General features: G+C 56.2%; 1 protein-coding gene across 2 annotated transcripts in view; it reads right to left on the reverse strand.

Annotated features, from left to right (window-relative positions):
• The window catches only part of CRTAC1 (cartilage acidic protein 1), a 145,774-nt gene that overhangs the window by 24,325 nt on the left and 98,234 nt on the right, over positions 1-23,215 (reverse strand). For both annotated transcript variants that reach the window (XM_069460248.1, XM_069460249.1), the window contains exons 5-10: positions 20,230-20,386; positions 10,910-11,044; positions 7,559-7,704; positions 4,874-5,010; positions 1,311-1,393; positions 311-411 (exon numbers count right to left, since the gene is read on the reverse strand). In XM_069460248.1, the coding sequence (XP_069316349.1) occupies positions 311-411; positions 1,311-1,393; positions 4,874-5,010; positions 7,559-7,704; positions 10,910-11,044; positions 20,230-20,386 (759 nt within the window). The remainder of the gene's footprint in view (positions 1-310; positions 412-1,310; positions 1,394-4,873; positions 5,011-7,558; positions 7,705-10,909; positions 11,045-20,229; positions 20,387-23,215) is intronic.

A 23,215-nucleotide genomic window follows, 5' to 3' on the forward strand; every position in this document is an offset into this window, starting at 1 on the left:
AGGAAGGTGAAAGGGGGAAGACAGATTGGCTGAAGGAAGGAGAGGCCCTGGGAAAACGGGAGGGAAAGCCAAGAGACCAGGGAAGCGAGTTTTTGGCAGGGAAGTGACAGCAGATGGCCAAGGGGCTGAGTGCTTGTCCCGGGAGGTGGCCCTTCTTGAGGTTTACTGCCCTGCCAGGAATTCATACGCTTCCTTCCGGCCTAGGGATTATGTATCCCGCCACGCAGGCCAAGCCAGCACCCGGCACCTTGCCCTCGCCCCCAGGATAGCACCCGGGCTGGGGGTTGTGGGTCCAGAGGTCCCTGCACACCTGATTGCCGCGGAAGACGGACAGTGGCTGAGCCATGGACTCTCCGTGGGACACGATGAGGTCTAGCATGCCGTCTCCATCGAAGTCGGTCACCACGCCCCCTACAGGCAATGCAGATTCCCTTCTGGCCATTGGTCAGGAGACCCCAGGGGAGAGGGGCTCCCAACCAGGCCAGTGTCCGCAGGCGGGCGTGGGAGGCAGAGAACAGCACAGCGCTGGGGCAGGGGGACCGGGGCTTCCAGCCTCTCTCCTCTCCTGCCCAAGGGCTGGCTCGAGATAGGGACTCACGAACACAAATTCCCTTCCTTCCCCCAGACCCGCCATGGAGAGGGTGGGTATAAATTACTCGGGCCTTACAGACTTCTTTCTGGTCTATTATGGTTTGAATAATGCATCCCTGTTATTTTTGCACAGCTTTTTGTGAATTTATCTAATGTTTGCCTATACATGTTCCCCTTTTGGTCCTCATTATGACCAGAGAGGTGAGGACGGCAGGTATAATTTCCCCCATTTTATGTATGTGCAGAACAAGACCCAGCAGATAAAGGAGCTTTTCCAAGATGGCAGAGCAGGGCAACGGCACAGCCAGCTCTTGGGACTACTGGCCCAGTGCTCTCTGTCTGACACCACGATGAGTGCCAAGGGGAGGGCTCAGATGGCGGGGTCCCCTGCCTGAGAGCAGGGGGGCTCACTCCTCTCCTCTTCATCCCCACCAGCAAGGCTTGGCCAGAGAAAGCTCCTGCCCACAGACCCCCAGATTCCCATGGCCCCGCCCCCACCCCATCAGCCTGGGGTTGGGGCAATGGACCGTCCCCTCCTCTGCTCCCTGCCTGCAGTCCCTGGGGCTCCCCGACCTCCACTCTCACCCCTGCCCTTGAAGCTCAGCCCTCAGGGATTGGCTGCCCCGACCCCCACCCCCATTCCTCCCGCCCTCACCCCAGGGTATGGGCGGCACTGAGTGGGGGGGGGAGTGTGGGCTGGAGCCCCAGGTACCCCTCACCTGTGCCCCGGCCCTCAGGCTCCAAGGCGTCACCAGGATTGAGCTCCTCGATGAGGGGGTCTCCGTGCTCCCTACGGACGACGCTGCAGGAGAGCAGACAGGACGGTTCTGGTGGGTCCCAGCTGGCCCCCTGGGCCTGAAGGCCCACTTGCTCCATTCCGTTCCCCGAGTGTCCCCAGGTCCCCGTGTGCATGGGCTGCCACCTGGATGCCCACGGAGCCACTCTCTGCTCACAGGCCCTGCCTGCACCCTGGCTGTTCGGGTTTTAATTTACGTTGGTAAATATTGATTTTCCTTTCTCTGATGGATGAATTATAGACAGCCCGGGGAGGGCAGCTGATGGATGGAGAAGGGGCAGGGACACGACTACCTTCAACCGACCTTTGCTTTCCCTCACGTGGCCCCTGGGCTTCCCAGTTCTGGATGCCGCCCAGGACTCAAACCCCACCCACATGCTGCTCCTCCACACCTCCACACCCTCCCTGGTTGTCCTTTGTCACTTGCTGCCCTGCTTAAAAGCTCTGTAAGAATGTGTCTCATCCCCCTGGTCAGAGGGCGCTCTGTGCAGGCTGGGCCCCAGCCTCCGTCATCTCTGCGTCGCTCACAGCATCCAACACAGCATCCGGCTCTCAGAAAGCTCCAGGCATGTGTCTGTGGGACAGGTGGCTGAATTCCAGGGGCACAGCAGAGGCAAGAGGTCCCCTGGGTCACAGGGGTTCTGTCTATTTTGAACTCTGGATCTTGAGAATGTCTGCTTCAGAAAGGCTGCTATACAAGTCCCGCTCCTTTTCCACGCCAAGCTTAACCCTGGTGACGGTGGTGGGCTTTCGGCTCCGGTTTTCCTCACTCGTTATGTTCTCACAGCCCGGGGTGCTCTGGATGTGTGGGGCAAGGAGGGGAGGCGGGAGGCGGGGAGGGACTGGCATCACCCTCCCTACCGCGTTGCAGGTTGCACGTTGCTGCTGTCTGCCCAGATCACAGAGAAACACCCAGGCTGTGATGTGGCCAGTGCTTTCGGGAGGGGGTCGGCGTCCCCTGAGCTGGAGCCTTCGGCGGCTGGATGGCGGAGAGAGTTGGCAGAACGCACAGAAGCCCTGTGAGGTGGACTTGAGGGCAGGCGTGCGTGGGTGTGATGCCTCAGCCTGCTGACAGCCACAGTCCCTTCGACCATTTGTGTGCTGCAGACTCTGCCACAGCTGGGCAGAGACACCTCTTGGTTCAGGCGACAAAGCAGTTAGAGAGTCTTAAGGACAACATCCAGCAATTCCCTGCATTCCTGTGTTCACTGAACACGTTCTTAGGCAGCAGCTATTGTGTGCCAGGCCCAGTGTGGGGGGCCGGGAGGCTGGGGGCACCAGGAAGGACGGAGCTCAGAGTCCACGTGCACAGGAATCCCCCTGCAGGGTGCTGGAGGCCCAGGGAGGGCGGGGATGTGGGCAGTGAGTGCAGGGCTGGGCAATCAGGGAGGGCTTCCGGAGGAAGGGCCAGCTAAGCCAAGACCAGGACGGTGAGTGGTCTTGTGTCACTCCGATGAAGAGGGGCCGGGCCTGGCACAGCCCAGAACTGAAAGCTCACTGTGTCTGGGACTTAGACGTAAACAGGGACGTGGAGGGATCCCAGGGCAATGCGGAGCCTCTAGAGGGTGTTCAGTGGAAGAGGGGTGTGGCCAGACGTGCGTTTGCAACAGCTCACTCTGCAGGACCAGGGACAAGGAGACCAGCTGGAGGGGCGCAGGAATCCCGAGGATGCTGGGTGGAGGACAGATCCGAGGTGTGTCTAGACGTGTCAGTGGGGTGACCAGCCACACCCCAGTTGGCCTAGGAGAGTCCCGTGGTGATTATTAAGATGGCTCCCTTTCACTCTCATTCACCGTCTGGGTGAATTCCCCGGTTGTCCTACTACGTATCATTAAAGGACTCGCAGACTCAAGCACCCCGAAGCTTTGGGTCCCTAGCGCCTGACATGCCCCAGGAGAGCACCAGGGCCAAGGAGCCCACAATGTTCCATTCAGCGACAGGTGAAAAACCCATGCAGTATGGGACAGGCAGGGGTTAAACTTCCAGAGCTTCCAGCTGAGTGGCAGTCCCAGCTGTAGCCCCTCACAAGCTCTGCTGTGTGCTCAGGACCCAGCCATCTGCCACGGGGACTTGAGGCACAGCCACGCACCTGGGCAGTGGCTTCCACTGCTGCTGCACGGAGGCAAACACACCCACCCACTGGGCGGCCACGTGGTGACTCACTCTGTCCACTCAGGCCAGCCCACCCTGTCTTCCCTCCTAGCCCACCCTGGGAGGCTGGAGGGGAGGCTGGGGGTCTGAGGTAGGCTGGACAGGCAGGCAGACAGGGGAGATGCCTGGGTTCTCGGGCCACAGAGACAGAAGCACTAGAGTCCTCAGTGCTCAGGGGCTCTGGCAAGTGACACTTTATTAGGCAGGGAAGGAAAGCAGTGTCTCTGTTAACTAGCAATTGATCTTCTGCAATTAATCTGGAAGTTGTGAATAAGCTTTCTGCAAGGCACCTAATTAGTAAATCTGGTGCCTTCGGGGGGTGATTACCTCCAACCAGGATTGATGCTTTGTTAATAATTACATTTTAAAGCACGCTTAGTCACAGGTCATGCCTTTTATTAATAGCTGGGCCCTCCTGAGAGACAGGGCAGGAGCCTTTCGGGGCTGAGCAGGTGATCTGGCCCACCCTCCTCTCCCCTCCTGGTCCTGAGCCCCGTTAGAACGCTTTAGGCCAGGAACAGGGACATCTCAGGCCACACGCGTTCTGAGGTTTGTTCCTCAACAGTGGTTCGCAAAACTTGAGAGTGATAAGAATCGCCTGGCGCCTACTGCCCACGGGCTTCCTGGGCCTCACCCCCTGAGATTCTAATCCCGAGGCCTGGCATGGGCTCTGGGATTCTGTGCTTAAGCACTCTAGGAAATTCTGATGTCAAGGGTCTCTGGACGCCCTTAGACAAATGTTGCTTCAGAAAATTCCTCCCTAGACACGCTGCTCAGATGCCTGCAGATTCCTTCCATTTCTGAGACTTCCTTTTCCTCGTCTACCAGGGATACTTGTCACCTGGCATTTCCCAAAGGATGGTTTACAGACCACCAGTCCCAAGAGAAAAATCTCTGAAGGAATTGTCCCATGGTCAAATCTATTTGGAATACTCCATGCATCGTTTGGGAAGTTGAAATATTCATAATTATGTTAAAGGCTCTGAGAAGTCCTGCAGTAAATAAACCTGTTTGTCTTGGCGTACCCTGGGTTTACCCAAACAGATTTGGCCCTGTAACCCCCTTTTGTGGTGGTGTGCATTTATGGGCTCTGGGCACACTAGGGCCCTGTCCCTCTGCCATGTCCCTGCAACACTGGGAACACGGTGGCCTAGTACTCTCCTTCTGTTCCCGCAGCCTCTTGCTCAGCCCCTGTCCTGTCTGTCTCTCCATCCTCAGCACCGACTCCCTGGCCCTTGAAACCCTCCCCTCCTGATTCCTAAGCCCTCCTCCCCGACCCCTCCTCCCCACCAGCCCTTAAGGGTGAAAGACCATGAGCCAGGCTGGAGCATCTACCGGAAGAGGCGGTTGGCCGAGGAGCTGCGGTAGGCGATGTTGTTGAAGAAGATCTCCAGCTCCTGGTCATTGTCGAAGTCGGCGGCGATGACTGTGCGGACAGGGGAGGGCATGGAGAACTTGGGCGAGGCGATGTCCTGCAGGAGAGAGGCCTGCGGTCAGCGGATGGGACAGTGGGCACGAGCAAGGGGCCGACTCTGCTGTGCGTGGGGCCATCAAAGTCAAGAGGCAGCCCGACCCTCGCCTCCCCGTAAGGGACGTGCGGTGGCTGCCTTAGGACCACAAGAACCCCAAGCTGCTTGTAGGAGAACAAGGAGGGGAGAACAACAGCCACCGTAGGCGCCAGCGAGGCGCTGAGCTGTTCCCCAGTCAGGACCACACCAAGCCCTCTCAGCAGGCCCTCGCGGCAGCGCAGACATTAGCAGGCCCATTTTCAGGGCAGGTAACTGAGTCCTGGAGAGGAAGGTGAGTCACCCAAGTCACAGCTAATGAGTGGGGCCGAAGCCAGGGCTTCCGATTCCAGATGCTGTGCGCTTTCTGCTACGCGTCCCTCCCACCGTCGGAAGCTGGGTGGGCGCTGAAGTCTGTGCACTTGAATCCGGGCTCCGGCACTGAGCGGCCGTGTGATCCAGGCAAGTTACTAACCCCCTGGATCACAGTATCCTCATCAGTAACTTGCCCGGGTTGTGAGGAGTGCATGTAAAATGCTTGGCACAGAGCCGGCAAGAGACAGATCTCCGGCAACCTGTCCTGCCTTGTCCTGCCCTCAGCCTCACGGAGGGTGGATGTGGCTGCCCGTGGCTCTGCTTTTTGCTGTCTCTACTACTTAATGTTTCTCGGGAGGCTTTTGATTTTTTTTTTTTTTTTTTTTGGTGACATTTGCTTTGAGGAGGCTGCAGTATCAGCTACACCTGTCCAGGACTCATGGGGAGACCCCAGACCCAGGGTAAGTCCAGCTGGGACTCCAAAGTGCTGGGAGGGCCCCAGGTGGCCCTGGCAAAGGGCCCTAGGTGTGGGCCTGCCTTTGAAATAAAAGCAGAGCTGTGCAGGGCGACGTTTTATTTCTGAGCAGAATATCCCCATTATAGGTGGGTTTATCCCTTAAAGACCGAGGAGCCTGTCCAAGCCCCAGGGTCCGTGTGGAGAGGGCTGGGAAGGGCACACTGGTGCCCCCTCCTGCTGCAGGCCCTCTCTGGTGGCTGCAGAATGAGCCGGCTGGGTCAGCCGGTGAGCTGCCGGTTCTGGGGAGGCCAGGAAGGAGGTGGTCCCCATCAGCGCGGTAACGAGGTTGATTAAGAACCTGGCCAGCTGGTTGGGGTGGGCCGAGCAGGGCCTTAAGAGCCAGGGAACAAAGAGACCTCAGGCTCTCTCAGATGTCATTATTCTAGTGATCCTGTAAAAATGGAAGCCTCCACAGCCCCCTTGGGTCGCCCCCTCCGAAGCCTGGGCTTCCAAGATAACGTGCTTTGGCTCCAGCACAGTTCCTGGCACACGGAAGGCACTTGACAAACGGGGCGTTTGCTGTCATCATTGCCATTGCTCCCGTGAGCTGGGAGGAGCCAACAGAATGGTCAACCTGGTCTTCACCCTCGGCCCGTCCACATTGGGGTGGGTAATTCTCTGTCATGGGGGGCTGTCCTGTGCACCGTAGGATGTTCAGCAGCACCCCCTTCCCTAGTTGTGACAACCCCAAAGGTCCCCAGACATTGTCAAATATCCTGGGTCAGGGCAGCAAAACTGTTCCTGTTGAGAACGGAAGCTGAGTGAGGATGGAAATCACCCACCTTGGTCTTCACCAAGGTCCCAGAAGGATCAACTGTGCTGAGCTCAGGACGTGCCCTCCCAACCCCCGAGAGCCGGGGCTCAGGCCTCAGCCGGGAGGGAGCACTGGGCCCAGCACCCCAGGGTGGCGGCCTATGATGGGGGGGCCTTGCGAGGTGGCTTCTCCATTGTCACACACACATAAGGCAAACCCTGAGGTTTCATGGTCCCAGGGACGTCTCCAGGAACGTTCTCACTCACTCGGTTTTTTTGCAAGACCTAGGCACCTCCAGAACGATCCCTGAAATCAGCTTCAGCGATCCCATGCCTTCTGCCGCCCTCCCCGAGGAAGCCCCAAGCCCAAGCCCATCATGCTGGTGGCCCCTCCATGACTGTCACCAACAGTTCTCTCGAATTCTCGGCCTCAGTCTATTGACAGTTCAGGGAGGAGGCACAGAGAGGGTCTGAGGCCACCTTGTCCACCATTCGCTGTTTGTCCCTACAGGTGGCTGTTGAGAATTCTGTGGCCTCAACCTTCCGTTCTCTCCCACCATTTTGCCCTTGGTCTGAAGCTCAATTTGAAAAGCTCAGGCTGGCCGCAGATCAGGTTTTCCAGGAGCCACCAGGAAAAGTGGCCTCGATCCAGAGAACGAAGCCCACCTCACAGGGGCCCCAGCCCACCTTGAGAGGCTGCGCTTCCTCCCCTGCCGACCTGGCTCCTTCTTGGGCACTGGTGTCTTCACCGAGCCTGGGCTGGAGCCCATCGTTCCCCAGCTGTTACCTTCACTGTGACCCCACCCCCTCCAAGCCCCTTCTCAGCCTGGTGGGAGGCACAGGCCAGGGCGGCAGCTCCTGTGACCTGCCGGGGCCACTGCAGTGCAGGGGGGCGGGGGTGAGGTGGGGGAGGGAGAGGCCCCTTCTTACCCGAAAGCGGACCTTCCCGTGGGCGCTCATCTGCAGATAGAGGCGGTGCGGGCCGTTCCAGTTGCCATAGACGATGTCCACTTTGCCGTCACCGTTGAAGTCGGCCAGGGCGACACCTCGCCCGTGCTGGTGGGGGTCGTCCACACCTGGGGGCAGCGGCAGAGACCCTCAGTGTGGCGACCCCACACCCCACACGTACTCACCGTGCTCGAGCTCTGTGACAAGGAACAAAGCATGGTGGCCCTAGAATTGTTCCTGCCCTCCCGGGAGTGGATGGGGAGATACGGCTGCGGTCTCAGAAGTTTTCACAGGGGCAGGAGGTGGGAGGGCCACCCGGTTGCAAACGGGACCAGAGACTTGTCCTCAAGCCACGTCTGCCCGGCAGGTACAGTATTTCTGCTCAGTCTGGGGGCAGCAAGGGTGGGAGGAGGGAGACTGGGGACCCTGGAGGACCCTGGAGGACCAGACCCCGCCCACCAGCCCCAACACTGCCACCGGCGACAGCAGGCTGGTCACGCCACTCCTTTACTTAAATCTCTCAGTGACTTCCCAGTACTCGTGGGTCAAGTTCAAACTCCTGCCTGGGGAACATGAGGCCCTGCCTGGCCGTGGCCCTGCCCACCTTATCTGGTCTGGATCTGCTACCACTCTTCCCGCTATTTGCTGAGCTCTGGTCCTTTTGCTCCTCAGATGACCCAGGCTTTTTCCAGCTTCTGAGCCTTTGCTCAAGCTGGTCTCCCCACCTGGCCCGCTCTCCCATGCTCTAGGGTACCTGGCTCCTGGTTTTCCTGCTCTCAGCCACGTCACCTCCTCAGGGAAGCCTGCCCTGACCATGCATCTGAGACAGCCACTCCGCCCACCCTGTCATGTCCCCGACAGCCTCCATCCTTCTGATCACCCTGTGTGGTCATGTTCCCGTGCGGTTTCCTTGCTCAGGGTCTGGTTTTCCCACTAGCTCTGACACTCTGTGAGGTTAGGACTGTCTTTTTGGTTCCTCTGGGTTTGCACACGCAGTGTCTATCTCAGGGCCTGCGGTGGCCTAGCAGTTGCCAGTAAATACTTGCTGAATGAATGGAGAGATATAAATAACGTGACAGAAAGCAAACATAGGTGACAGCGGAGGAAACGCCGCGGGCAGCGTGCCTGGTGCGATCTGGGAAGGGAAGCCTCTGTGCACAGTGCCCATCCCCCACACCACCCCCTGATCGGGCCCGGGGGAGGATGGAGGGCGGCGTTGCCCAGGTGACGGCCTGACTGGCTGCCCCAGGCCAGTGCAGAGCTGAGAGACAGCGACTCTAGGCGTCCACCCACACTGACCCTTGCCGAGGACAAACAGCTGTCAGTCATCAGGCCCTCTGGGATGTCAGGCAACAGGACAATATGATGGGCGGTGGGGATCAGAGACCCCGGGGCACACACAGAGCTCTTGCCAGCTGCAAGCACAGAGATCTGAGGGTGGGAGCCAGGAGAGGGCAGGGTGGGCCCCTGAAAACCTCAGAAGCTAACCTTCTCCTCTTGGGAGAAGAGGACACAAGGAGAGAGAGGAAGTGGGAGGAGAAGAGGCAGTGAGACCCAGGCTGGAGGAAGAGGGTTTGCAAAGGACTGGGGGCAGCCTCCAATCCCTAGGATTAATACCCCATTAATTCTCTGCAAAACTCCTGGCCCGAGTGTCGGTGGCCTTCTGCGTCGGCCCATTTCTCTCCTATCTATGAGGCACCTTGACAAGGAGCTGGTTCCCTTTCACGGGAATAATCGGTGCCAGGCTGCATTTCACAGCAGCATCTGTTTGGGTGATGAATGCCCTCTTGACATGTCTTGTTAAACCCCTGCAATCACTCTGACTTTCAATTACGGGCCTAGCACCTTGCCTCTCTCCTCCCGCCTGATACCTTCTCCCACTCCAACTTGTTCGCTCACCTCTGCTTCCATCTCTTTAACACCTTATCAAATCCTCTAGGTTTTCTCCCTTCGCTTTATGATTTCTCAGCAATGAGAAAATTTGCTGCCAGAGTACAGCACTGCGAGGGGTGAGCTGGTGGGAGGACAGGCCAGGGGAGCTGCCCCCATTTCGGCTTTGCCAGGGACGGACAAGCGGTGAGGCAAGGATGAGGGCTGACGGGCGACAGCTGGGGCCGGGTGGGTGTTGTGGGCCAGGAGTCCCCCAAAATGGAGCCTCCCAGGCCGAAAGCCGGTACTCTTAATTCAGAGAGTGGACTGGCACATGCCCAGGGGTTTGATGCTGGCTGTTGACAACAGCCAGAGCTTGCGGGACCTTTGATCTATGTGTCTAGATCCCAGTCACCTCTTCTTTTAGGGCCAGAGCTCCTCCCCATGTCTCCAGGAAGAAGGTGAAATCAAATCTTCCATTCTCCGGCAAGGCAGGGGCGGCGGGATGGCCAAGGGGCAGTAGCTGAAGGGCAGACGTGGGATGTGATCCCACATCTGTGGACTTTTCTGAAGTGCTCGCTCTGTCACTCGGCAGAATTTACAGGGTGGCCACCGGGTGGCAAGCATTGTGTCAAGAATGGATAGATCAGTGCCCCGGTCCGTGCAGAGCTCCTAGACAAACCACGATGGCCACATAGGAGCCTGCGTGAGAGGTGCGAGGGGCGGTGGGAACGTGGAGAGGGAAGGGCCAGTCTCCGCCGGGCGGCGCAGAGGGTGGCAGGAAGGGCTTTGCAGGGGAGGCATTTGAGCAGGGTGGGGAAGGGCAAATGGAGGTTCTGCAGGTTGGGGTAGGGGCAGTCCAGGCAGAGGGAAGGGCAGGTGCAAAGGCTCTGAGGTTGATGAGGAATGAGCACAAAGCTGGGAGCCTGGGCACTGTCTCGTGTGGATTTTGTCCCGCTGCTCATTCTAGCTGTTTGTGTCTACAGCTGTTTCTAGAATGTCAGTGCCGTTCTGTGTGTGGGGTGGTCTTAGCTTTATTCATGGCAGCATCCCCAGCTGCTAGCACCAGCCTGGCACTGCGCAGGGGCTCCGTGAATGGTTGCTGGACTGAACTGAATGTTTAGGATAAATGTGGGAGGGGGCCACGGCGGGAGAGGCAGCTCAGAGGGGAAATTAACGCTGAGGACACAGCAGGACTCAGAGGACTGTGGGCCACTTCTGCTGTCGGAAAGTGACACTGGTCCGGAGTTCCAGACTCCCTCTCTCCAGCAGCAAACATGCCCTGTGGCCTGAGCCACATGGGGGATGAGGAATTGGAGTGACAAGCACTGTTCTCTGTGTGGTGCTGAAGACGACTTGTCTCACCCTCCCCGAGGCTGGAGGGGCAGGGCGGCCCGGTGTTCCCCGCGGGTCTGGGGGCTCAGGGGGCTCAGGGTGCGCAGCGCGGCGGCTGCACCCACTCACCAACACTGGCCGCAGCATCCACGAAGGTGCCGTCGCCGCGGTTGTGGAAGAGGAAGTTGGGCCCGTTCTCGTTGTCGCAGAAGATATCTGAGGCGCTACTGCTGAGGATGGGGCCCACGCTGACGCCCCGGCCTCCTAGGAGAGGACAGCGGCCCACAGTGAGTGGCGGAAGCAAAGCCCCAGGCCCTGGGAGGAATTCTGACCTTCTGGATGCGTCCCTGAGCCTGGGCTCACCGTCCCCATGAACCTGTGTGCAGGGAGACAGCACTGAGGGAGCGGCCAGGGAGGAGCTAGACCCAATCACTCTGTGGCAAAGGGCGATTCCATGCGCTAAGGAGCACAGACGGCACAGGCCCCAGATGCCAACGCCCTGCCCTGCCCTTCCGAGAGGGGTGGCTGAATTACGATAGTCCTAAACCCGGCTCTGCCACGCCACTTTGGTGAAGTCACAGACCTCCCGACAGCCTCCCCCACTCCCTCTCTGAGTCACAGATGTGCTGGTCAAGGCCACTGGGTATGCTCTTCTTTTAAGAACCTATAGGAAGAGGTTCCAGCCATAGGCACAAGGATGCTCACTTGGCTTTGTTTGACGTAGGAAACAATTACACATCGATAGTGAAGGGCTGAATGGATTACGGTGCATCCATATGACGGGCCATTCTGTAGCTACTCAAAAGACTGTGTAGATCCACAGGTATTGACTTGGAGGACTGCCCATGATACAGTGTTGAAAAATAAGCAATTCATCAAGTAACGGTATCATGTGATCTTACTTTTATTTTAAAAAGCATAGGAAAATACATGATATTTCTGAGTATACATGTTTGTGCAAGCTTCTTCCGTTTGAAGAAAAGTGGGAAAGGCCACACCCCAAGAGTCAGAAATACCAGGCAGGAAGCAGCCCCACTAGGGCCAGGACATGGATTCTAGTCCCAGCTTGGCTTCTTGCAAACTGTGTGCACTCGGGCAGTTTGCCTTACCCTTCGAGCCTCAGTTTCCTCATCTGTAAAAGGAGGATAGTCTGACCTGCCTTTTCCACTTCAGGGTTTCTGAGAGGACCCAATGAGGTGAGATACACCCTTTAGAACAGGTATTATCAAAAAGACAAAAGATTACGGGTGTTGGTGGGGCTGCAGAGAAAAGGGAGCAAATGCACACGGCAGGTGGGAACGTACATTAGTAAAGCCATTATGGAAAACAGTATGGAGGTTCCGAAAAAAGTTAAAAATAGAACGACCAAATGATCCAGCGATCCCACTGCTGGGTGTACATCCAACAGAAATGAAATCAGCGTGCCTGAGACGTATCCGTGCTCCCCGTTCACTGCAGCGCCACTCACAGCACCCAAGATACCAGGTAAACCTGGGCTTCCATCAATGGATGGATGAAGAAAATGAACATATATACATGATGGAGTGTTATTCAGCCTTAAGAAAGAAGGAAATCCTGTCGTTTCAACAACATGGGTGAACCTGGAAGACACTATGGTCAGTGAAATAAGCCAGGCACAGAGAGACAGATACTGCGTGATCTCACTCATATGTGGAATCTACAAAAGTTGAACTCACAGAAACAGAGACTAGAATGGAGGTTACCAGGGGCTGGGGGACGGGTGGGAGTTAGGGAGGTGTTGGTCAAAGTATACAAAGTATCAGTTTAACAGGAAGAATAAGAGATTATTGTACAGCATGGTGACTGTAGTTAAGAATAGTGCACTGTATACTTGAACTTGCTGAGAGAATAGATTTTAAACATTCTCACTACAAAAAAATGGTAAGTAGGAGAGGTAATGCATGTGTTAATTGGCTTGAGTTAGCCATTCCACAATGCATACTTATTCCAAAATATCATGTTGGACACCGCAAATTTATTAAAAATATAGTGTGATACACCATAAATATATACATTTTTTCAATTAAAAAAATAAGGTGAGCTCCACATGAAAGGGCTTTGGGGACCCTCCAGCCTTGCTGCTCAGAGTCAGACCTGTGGGCAGCTGCAGGAGTGGCACCTCGGAGTTTGCTAGAAATGCCGGATCTTGGTCCCCTACTGAACCAGACCCTGCGTTCTAACCAGACCCCTGGGTGGTGTGTGTGCACTATACAGTTTGAGAAGTACAGCCCTAAAGGGCTGTTCAGTGTAATAAGAGTTATCAGAGCACTCCAGAAGAACTCAATTTTTTTTTTTTTATATATAAATGAGAGCTCAGGCAGACCTGTGTCATGATGGGCCAGCCTCCCACCCCCACCCCCGCCACCCGCAGGTCTCTGGGGCAGAGGTTTCCCCGAAGTGACTGTGCTAATTAGAGACAAGGGTTCTTTTGGTCTCTGGGCTCCTCCCCCCCCCCACCCCGAGAGATGCCCCCAGAGGAAATCATGGGGCCTTTCTCACCTGCCCACCAGAGCTGGCCTCTGGGGCCAGGGAGATGGGGGTGGGAGGGAGGTGGCACTGTCACTCTTTTTGCTGTCATGGTTGGACTTCTTGTTAACACACTCTGGGCCCTATGCCTCCTGCTTCCTCCCAGATAATCTGATTAACTCTCAAAGGGAGCTCAAGCCTCATGAAAATGGAGCCACTAACTTCACATCATTCCCGTGGAGCATCCTCCAAGACATGGCATCTGCTTTTCATGAGAGCCGTGGGGTACAGTGGGGTGGCTTTCAGAGGCCTTTCCTAAAGCCAGCAGGAAAAGGTGCTGGGTTACAACCTGGGCCCTGCCTCTGCCCATGGAAAGAGGAGCCGTTAAGTGGCTGCTGGCAGCTGTCCCCGTCCTGGTCCTGCCAGACGCCAGCCGCGGAACAGCTTCCGTGAGAAACCCTCCGCCTTGCCTAGGCCCCTGGAAATTCCAGGTGGGACCCAGGGGCTGGCCGCCATGCAGCTCCATCCTTCTTCCCCTGCTTCCGCATCCTCCAATTTCCTCTCTGCCTCTGGCTCCCAAGCTGTGACACATTCCCTTCATTTTCTACAAAGCAGGTTATTTCCTTTTTGGACAAATTTCTAAATCTTTCTAATTAACTAATTGGGTTGGGTTGAAGCCTTGTACCATTTGTAACCTGTAATTACTAGAAAATTGCCATGGTAACCACACTACTAATTAGCCACAATTTATTGCCATGGCAACCGGACCATAACAGAGATGTTACCCACAACTCCTTGGCAAGTTGGCTGCACAGTTGGGGAGCAGGTGAGTCGGCAGTCAGGGAGCTGGCCTCCTGGGCACCAGCCCCAGCCCCTTACCCTGGGCGGCTGAAGGGGGGTTTGAGGCAGCGGTGGCCAGGTGTCTGCATTCCTTGCTGATGCCACGGGGGAAACTCTACTCCCAGGTCAACATGCAAGTCCTGTTCAAGCCAATAAAATCCACGCCTTATAAATGTAGGCTGCCCCTTCTATGCCCCGCCAGGACACTGACAAAGACCCCTCATTCAGCAGGTATCTTCCACTAGGACCCTCCCCCTCCTCTTCTTTCTCTTGCCCACCTTCTCCCCCACCTCCTGAGGCTTAGCACACAGCATATGGGTTTCCCAGGGGGCAGGTAGGAACATCTTTATTTAGACTTGGAGAATGATGTAAACTCCACTTTATATCAATTAATTCTTTTACATCTGAGGCCAACACATTCTCTTGGGGACAAACAGTTCCCCAGGTGAGGCTGGAAAGGCAGCACTGGTGGTGGGAAACCACAGGACTGGGGATCAGAAAGTCCAGGTTTGAGCTGTGTGACCTTGGGCACATCACTGAACCTTTCTGGGCTTCTGTTTCCTCAGCTACAACATAAGACTGATCATATAATAATGGCTCCTTTTCAGGGCTGTCATAAATATTAAGTGAGCTGGTTTTTGGAAGGTGCCTTGGAAAATGTCAGGTGCCACATAGTCATTAGCTGGGACAATTTACCACCTGCTGGGTGAATAATATCCCTTTATTTTTCTCTGCACTTTCAAGCTTCAAAGGCCTCCTAGTTCTGCTGTTGGGGTGTGAATGCTCCTCCCTGCTCATCCCTCCCTGAAGGCTTCTCACTCTGCCCACCTGGCTGGGCAGAAAGGGTGGGGTTAGAGGGGCAAATGCCCTTCCGTGGCCCCCATTTCCTCTGGCCACGTTCCAGCATTCTCTCTGATGCTCCGCTCATTGAGCCCAAGCCCCATAGGGCAGCTTTGGTTGTCCTCAAGAACAGCACTCCTTTGGCTGGGTGAGGTGGCTCATGCCTGTAATCCTAGCACTTTGGGAAGCTGAGGCAGGAGGATCACTTGAGGCCAGTTCGAAACCGGCCTGAGCAACACAGCCAGACCCAATCTCTGCAAAAAATAAAAAAATTAGCCGGGCATGGTGGCGCATGCCTGTGGCCCCAGCTACTGGGGAGACTGAGGCAGAAGGATCGCTTGAGCCCAGGAGTTTGAGGTTGCTGTGAACTTTGATCACACCACTGCACTCCAGCCTGGATGATAGAGTGAGACCTTGTTTCTTAAAAAAAAAACTGCACCCCTATACCTCTGAACCCTAGCACATTGGTGATATAGACTCAAGTATAATAACTCAGGTGCAGGTGACCCAGCTCTCACATAGCGCCTGGGCCAGCCCTCGGGGATGGGGTGAGCATGCTGCTGAGCTACTTCCCACTGAGGGCCCGGGGCCCAGGGACGAGGCAACACGGGGTTCATGGTGCTAAGGAAAGGCCTCGAGCTCTTGCTTGGCCTCTGCCCTCTGCACCTGCAGGATCTTGGGACATGTGCTGCCCAAGCCTCAGTCTCCATCCCTGTAAAGTGGGTGGGAGAATGAGAAGATCTCCAAGGTTCCTTCCTGCTGTACTTCTCAATGAATGCATCCTCCAGAGTGGGCCACAGGATAAGTGTGTTGGGAGCCGTTCCAGCTCCCGTCTAGACCCAGCACCTGTGAAGACTCTGAAGTGAGGCCTGCCAGGCCGGGGGGAGGGGGGGTTTAATCTGCTGGGGCTTTGACAGAAGCAGGATTCTGGTAGACGCCAAGGTCTGTAGGCTGCCAAGAACATCCGTGATGTAAAAGAGCAGGGCAAAGATGCTGGAGAACGTGGGATGGAGGAATGGGCGGTGTGTGCATGCCTGCGTGCGTGTGTGCATGCATGCATGCGTGTGCATGTGTGTGAAGGGCAGGGTGGTAACAGGGGCTCCCATCCTAAATTTCTTGAAAAATGCTAAAACAGAGTAACACTGTGTGGGTGCTGGCGTTGCCACTGCCAAGCCCTCTGGAGGCTTCCAGATGCCGGGCAGGGGTCCGGCTGTGTGGAGGGGAGGGCGTTAGACAAAGACAGCTGTTGCCCTCTCGTTCCTGCCCTGTCTCCACTGAGAGTTAAGGGGAGGGAGGGGGGAGAAGGACAGGCCCCATCATTTGTTCCCTGGCAACAGAGGAGGGGTGTGTACTGGCAAGCCTGGGGGTGTAGCCTGGAGTGGCCAGCCACAGGCTTGACATTTCTGTAAAATCTCTTGTGTTAGCTGAGAAAAATGCATACAAAAATTACATTTCCATTCTATAGCATATCTATGTCTGTTTTAAAAGAAAAATGATGTTACCCCCAACCCTGATTGAATGCGTCTACCCCAGGAACATGGTCCCTGTGTATCCTGGGCTTCGGGTACCCCTGGCAGGCCCACGCTGCACTTCCTGGGGGTCCTGAGCCCTGGCTGAGGAGCCTGTCACTGCAGCTCTGCCTGGTCCCTGGCTCTCAGATCTGGCTTTGCTCCTGACAAAAGGCCAGCGCCTGCCTGGGTACCTGGGAGGCTCCCCACTCTGCGGCCCCTGGTCAAGCCCGCTAGTGGGTATCTGCCAGAAGGCCTCAGCTGGGCTTTAGGCATCTCTGTCTCCTCCAATAATGACTTCCTATAAATCAGATCTGCCCTCTGCTTTGTTCCACACTGCTCCCAGCCAACAGCAAAGCTCCCCGCCCGACATCATAAATCCACCTTCACTTTCTTTCCAAATTTCTTTTAAGGCTTCTTTAATCACCACCTTGCAGCCTGGACAGATGCTCCCTCAAAGGGTGAGGCCAAAATGCAGAGTTCCTGGGAGGGGTGGAGGCCTGGGGGTGGCAGGGTCGGGCGGGAAGCAGGGAAGAGAGATGGGGCCAATGGGGAGGGGAGAAAGATGCCCCTGCCCGTGTCGGGGGCTGGAGGTCAGCCTGGGGACACGCAGAGAATGCCTGCAGGGCAGGGGCCCCTCCTTGTGTACGTCCCCCTGTGCCTAGCACAGCACTCCCTGCACCCAGGGGATGCCCCGCCAGAGGGCCCTGGTGTCGCTCTGGCAGCGCCTCAGAGCAGGAGGGTGTTGGTATTTGCTACGCTCCACGGGCACTGCCCATGTGCCAGGCATGTTCCGTGTGTGCCTCCTTTCTTCCTCACAATGCTCCCATTTTGAAGGTGAGAAAACCGGGGCCGGGAGAGGCTAATAGTTTGCCATTGCTGCCTGAATCGGAGCAGGATGTGCACCTGTGGCCTGGTTCCAGACCCTGTGCCCTCAGCCACTCCTAGACTGCAAGCTCAGGGTGCCCAGGGTCACAGGGCTCAGGGCCACACAGGCAGGGCAGGGCAGGACTCTCGGCTTCCACCTACCCTGCACTGGTTCCGTGCCAGGCTCTGCCGTGGCCAGAACCCAGTTCCTAGGATTCCCAGGCAGGGCAGCTGCCCGCACTGTCCTCGGGCAGCCTCTTGGAAGTGGGGGCTTGGGATTTTCAGGGAACCGGGGGTGGGGAAGTGGTGGTCCTACTGCCCCAATCTCTCTGTCTCTCGCTCCGCCACCCTCAAGGGCCCTCAAGTCCCCCGAGAGCAGGCATGGTGGCCGCTAGATGGCACTGTGACCCAGCAGAGCGGAGGTGGCCGCCGGAATCGATAGTGTCTGGAGAGGAGGCCTCTCCTCCCCCTCCCGCAGAGCCCGACAGCCGGTGCACCAGCAGCGCCCTTGCCCGGCCTGCCCCGGGGTGCCCGGGCCTCACCCTGCTGCCCTGAGCACCCCAGCCGGGCAGCTGCTTCCACCACGACAACCTGGGGCTGCAGTTCAAGGCCTGAGTTCCAACCTGGGGCTGCTTCCCAAGGGTGCCGGGCTTCGCCTTCCCCAGCCCCTCCTGTCCTGCAGGCTGGAGCAGGATTCTCCAGCCGAAGCTCAGCAGAAAGGCCAGCTGGCTGTGGCAGCTTAGGCATCAGGAGATGGGGCTCTAAGCGCGGGTTCCCTACAAACTCCTGTGTGACCTTGGAGGGTCCGCCAGACCTCAGTTCTTCAGCAAGACGGGAGGTTCTCCCAGGTCACACAGCTGTCCAGCGGGTGGGTGCTGTGAGGCTTGGCTCCAGGGACCTTCAGCTCCCTGGCTGCACACCCGGCGGTGGCCTGCTTCCCGCCTGCCTGCTCAGGGCCCTGGCACTGGCCTGCGCTGAGCACTGGCCACGTGCCCAGGGCCTCAGCCATCAGGCGGGGCTCAGCACGGTGGCCTCTATGGTTGGGGTCCATCCCTCGGGCTCAGGGGGGCACTCTGGGCTAGTTTTGCAGCCGGTTGTCCATGTGTTGTTAGCCGCATGACAAGGGGAGCTGCAGGGTAGTGTTGGGGGGCTTGGCGGGCAGGGAAAGGGTGGGCTGGGGAAGGCAGGCAGACAGAATAGTAACATGGTGGGCCAAATGGGTTCTTGTCAGCCAAATGGCTCTTGGAAGTCTGCGGAGCTGCTCTAACGTGTCCTCTGGGCACGCCAGCTGCCCAGCCTCCCTCCATGCCTCTGCTGTCGCCTCCTTGAGCTGCCCATCCTTCCAGCCCAGCCGGCACAGTTGGCTGGGGCTCCCATCCCCGCCGTGCTCCTCAGCTGCCTCCTCTGGGTCCCCTCCATCCCCCTGCTCGGTTCCATGCCAGCCCAGCCAGCGTGAACAATGCCCCCTTCATGCTCACCCAGCCGCCACCTCTGAGTTCTTTTATTTCGTGTCTCAGCCGCTCTCCCAGTTGGAGCCTCCCTTCTATCTCATCATTTTCAAGGGCTTCATTCCCCGCCCCAGCCCACCCGCCTTCCCCTGCAAGATCAAGCCACTTAATTGCCACGCTAACCCAGTGCACAGAACTGGGAACTATTCAGAAAAATCGACTGAACAAATCCAGGCTGAAGCGCCTGCATGTTTGTTCCCTTTCCCAGGGAAACGTGGTTTATTACTGAGACGGCCTTTCTGTGGCACGTTCACGCACAGAGCTCTCGGGCACTTTGAGGGGGCTTGAGCTGTGCAAACTAGCTTATTGTCTAGTCATTTGTTTCCACAGACTTTGCCAGACAGGTCAGCATTCATCTCCCCCTTTCTCTGGGGTGGAAAGTTGCTGAGAGGAAGGCACCATAAACTCAGGGGAGGCAGTGACAATCCTTTCTGGGCAGGACTTTGAGATTATGCCACCAGCCAGGTGTCTGGAGGCGACGGGATTTCCCACTCGATCTCTCAAGGATGCTTTCGGCCCCAGCATTTGGACTCAGGCTGGCTGCCACTTTGGAAGTCTCTGTAAGCACAAGACAATCTCTACGTCCGAAGCGCAGGTCGCGCGTGAGTGGGGCTGAGGTTCGCATGAGAAGTTGTTGTGCACAGCTCTGGCTTCCTGATTTTTGGCACCCAAAAGAGGAACTGGATTGCTCTGCCATCAGCAGTCTATTGGCAGATTATCAGAGTTTAGTCAGCAGCCGTGCTGGAATTAGAAAAACAGCCTTCCCTAGAAAGATCTCCCTGTCAGAGACTCTGACAATAGGTCCTCCATCCAGAAAGATGAGGGAGGAGCGTGCCTTCAAAAAAAAGTGCTGGAGAGGTTTTGGAACAAGAACACAATTCTTTGAGCTCAGTTATCTGAGACGGGACCCAACTGAAGCTTAGGGATTTAGCACTCAATTCCTGGCTGCATATGTGTAAGTAAATAATTTCATCTGCTATTTGGCAATAAATAATGCTTTAAATCTCGGCTTTTGTGATTTGTCAGTTTTCTCCTATAGAACCTGCTCACCCATCATTGGGGTTACAGCCGGGAACGGGGCAGGGGTTCCAAGGAGAGGTTGCTGTTGTGTGTTCTCACACCCCACTTTCCTGCAAGCCACTATGCCTGATGTCTCCCATTGGGCACCCCGAAACTCCCACCTGCCAGATGTCTCCACAACCCTTGGACAGGCAGGCAGCAGTGGGGGAGCCTTCTGTGGGTGGTGGGATGGAATAGAGCCTTTATCCCCCTCCACAGGGACATAAGCACACCCTCTCTTTGTAGTCGCTGCTGAATTAGACTCAGCCTTGCCGGGTGCTGGACTCCAGCCCCAGGCCCCATCCCCCCGCTGCACAAGCTGCCAGGTGGCCCTGCATACCTGTGTATTTGCTGACCCCGGCCTCAGCAGCCACATCTCTGAGTGCCAGGATGCCCTGGGACAGGTCACTGGCCTCGGGGTCCATTTCGATGAGCGCATCGGGGCCCACGTTGCCGTAGGCGTAATTGGCAATGTAGATAGAGTAGCGTCCGGAGCCCTGAGGAAGAGGGAAGGAGGCGGGTGAGCAGGCCCCTCTCGGCTCATCCCAGTCTTTCCCCAGAAACCCCCCTGCCCCCTGCAGGGCCATAGCTCTTCCAGGGGGTCTCATTCTTCTCCCCAGGCCTGTTCCGGTGGCCTTGCAGGCTGTGCACGGCACACCTCCAGAGGGGCTTTGCACAAAGGCTACCGCGTGAATGACACCTCCGGGAGTCGTACAGCAAAGCAGCCTGCTTCTCCTTCCATCCTGTTCCAAAAGAACACATCCCTCCCTCTCCCCCACAACCACCTTTTTATAGACAATTTTCTAATGTGCCTCCCTCCAGCTGAGCTCTCTCCAGCTGCCAGCCAGGGTAGCTGCTCAATAAATATTTGCTGATTGATTGATCTACCAATTCCCATTATTCTCAGTCTCTCTCTCTCTCATTCAGGCTCACTCCAGCCAAGATGACAAGCAAATTCCTGAGCCACCTCCCTCTCCCCCTTCCTGCCCTGCGCTTCCTCATGCCTCTATTTTGGTCGCACAAGAGGCACAGACTCGTAGGGGTCCTCCCTCCCTCTTTCACTCCCTCCTTTTCCCCGTATTACCAGAAAGAAAGATTATATTGCTTCTGCCTTCATAACACTGTCTCAAATATTTTATTTTTCCTTTGCATCCAGTGGAGGCCCTGGGCATCGGCTTCTCTTTGCTACAGTCATTCTCTTCTCTAGTCCGAAACGCTGCTGATGAAAGATGCTTCTTTTCCGCCTGTTACTGTAGTGGTGTTATTTCTTCAATGGACGCCTTCTTCCCAGGAGATCCACACAATTTCTAAATCAGTTGTCTAGCTTTCCTTTTCATCACTTCCCTCCAATTAATCAGGTGGTAAATACTTCTTGAGCTCCCACTCTGTGCAAGGCGCTCTGCTATAAATGTACTTCAGACAAAGTCCCTGTCCTTAAGTTGCTTCTAGTCTAGTTTGAAAGGCAAGCCATGAGCACAAAAGGACACCAGAGAAACAGCTGAGCTCAAGGCAACAAAATTGTGCCATCACCCCTCTCTCTCCGCCGGCTTTGCCTGCTTCTACTCCTTATCCAGTGGCACCATGAGCAGAACCCTTCCCCACCTAACTGGTCACCGACTTTGTGCCTGCTGAGGGACCCTCTTCTTTGAGGAAGCTGATTAAGGGCCACTTGAGTCTGCCTGACTAGGGGCTGGGGCCAAGGAAGGAGCTCAGGGTGTCCTGGGGGTGAGGATACATCAACAGTCATAGACACACACGGCAGAGAGTACGCACAGGATTTCCTGGGAGCGCAGAAGAGGGGCTCCTAACCTAGAGGAGGGGCCCGAACTATGGGGAGTGCAGAAAAGGTTTTCTAGGAGGAGTCTCAGCCGGGTGAAACGGAGGGGAGAGAACCTTCCGGGCAGAGATGAGAAAGGGAATGATGGACGTAGGGAAACCACAGCAGTCATGTTAGCTGCATGTTGCTGGAATGTACGATGCAAGACAGTGTCAGGGGACAAAGCCAGAGAAGGTGGTAAAAGCTGTTCCCTACAGACTGCTCTGCGCCTTCTCTTTTGGTCATCTGAGTCTGTCTCCTGCCACCTGGGAATCCGTGCTTTACAAATCTTGTTACTCAAAGTGGTCCCTGGACCAGCGGCTTCGGTGACATCTGGGAACATGTTAGAAAGACAGAATCCCAGGCCCCACCCCAGACCTGTTGAATCACCATCTGCATTTCTGCCAGACTCCCACGTGGTTCTTGTGCAAACCTGCAGTTTGAGATGCTCTGCTTCTCAACACGGCTCCCTGATCAGGGGAGGACTTTGAGAAGTTCTCAGCCGACCCTGCAGCATGTGTGTGTGTGTGTGTGTGTGCGTGTGTGTGTGTGTGGAACGACTGGCTGAGGAGTGAGTGAGGGGCCAAAGGGGAAAGTGTGCCATTCCCGACCCCACCAGCTGGCAGCAATCTCACCCACAAATGAGCAATCAAGCCCAATGGACTGAAATGCAGTCTGCTAGAAATTGGGATATTTATAAAATTCAGTTGTACCTAGTACCTTACTTCAATTTATTGGGCTGATAAAACTGAGAAACATAGATGTGTTTCGGTTGTAGAAGATTGCAGAAATTCACATGTACACTTGACTACAAGGATTCTGGGAGGGTGACCTGATTCCAGGGGAAAGAAGATGTTTCTACAGTTTTGGGTCCAGGGCAGTGGTTCTCACCCTTTCCCCTACATCAAGGCCACCTGGAGGGCTTGTGACAACACGGGCCCTCTCCCCGCAGTCTCTGAGTCAAGAGGTCTGGGGTGGGGCCTGGGAATTTGTATTTCTAACAAGTTCCTGGATGCTGTTGACACTCTTGGTCAACACACTTTGAGAACCGCTGGTCTAGGGCTGGTCGCCTGGGTCCCAGTGCAGGCTCTGTCCCTAACTGGCTCCTTGTCCTTGGGCAAGTCCCTCACAGCCTCCAGGCCGCGTCCCCTCGTGTGTTAAACGGGGATCATGTTCCCCCTGCTTCCTGGCAGGGTTTTTGAGACGATGAAATGAGACAACGTATGTGAAAGGTCTTTGAAGAGATAAAAATGCTATATAAACATGAGGCATAATCATTATCGATCAGGGAACGCTTCTTGTAAGAGACCAGCTTTGAGCTGGATCCAGAAGGGTGGGTGAGTGATGAGTCCGCTGAAGATACAGGACAAGCGGGGGCTCCAGGTTTGGGGCAGAGAATGAGCGAGGGCAGAGGGAGAGGATGGCGCGTGGCGGGGGCTGAGACAGTCACCTGGCGCGACGGCTCTCCGACTTCACACGCATCAGCATCACCTGCAGGGCTGGCTGAACC

Source organism: Eulemur rufifrons, chromosome 28, assembly GCF_041146395.1.
Source record: "Eulemur rufifrons isolate Redbay chromosome 28, OSU_ERuf_1, whole genome shotgun sequence".
Classification (NCBI taxonomy): domain Eukaryota; kingdom Metazoa; phylum Chordata; class Mammalia; order Primates; family Lemuridae; genus Eulemur; species Eulemur rufifrons.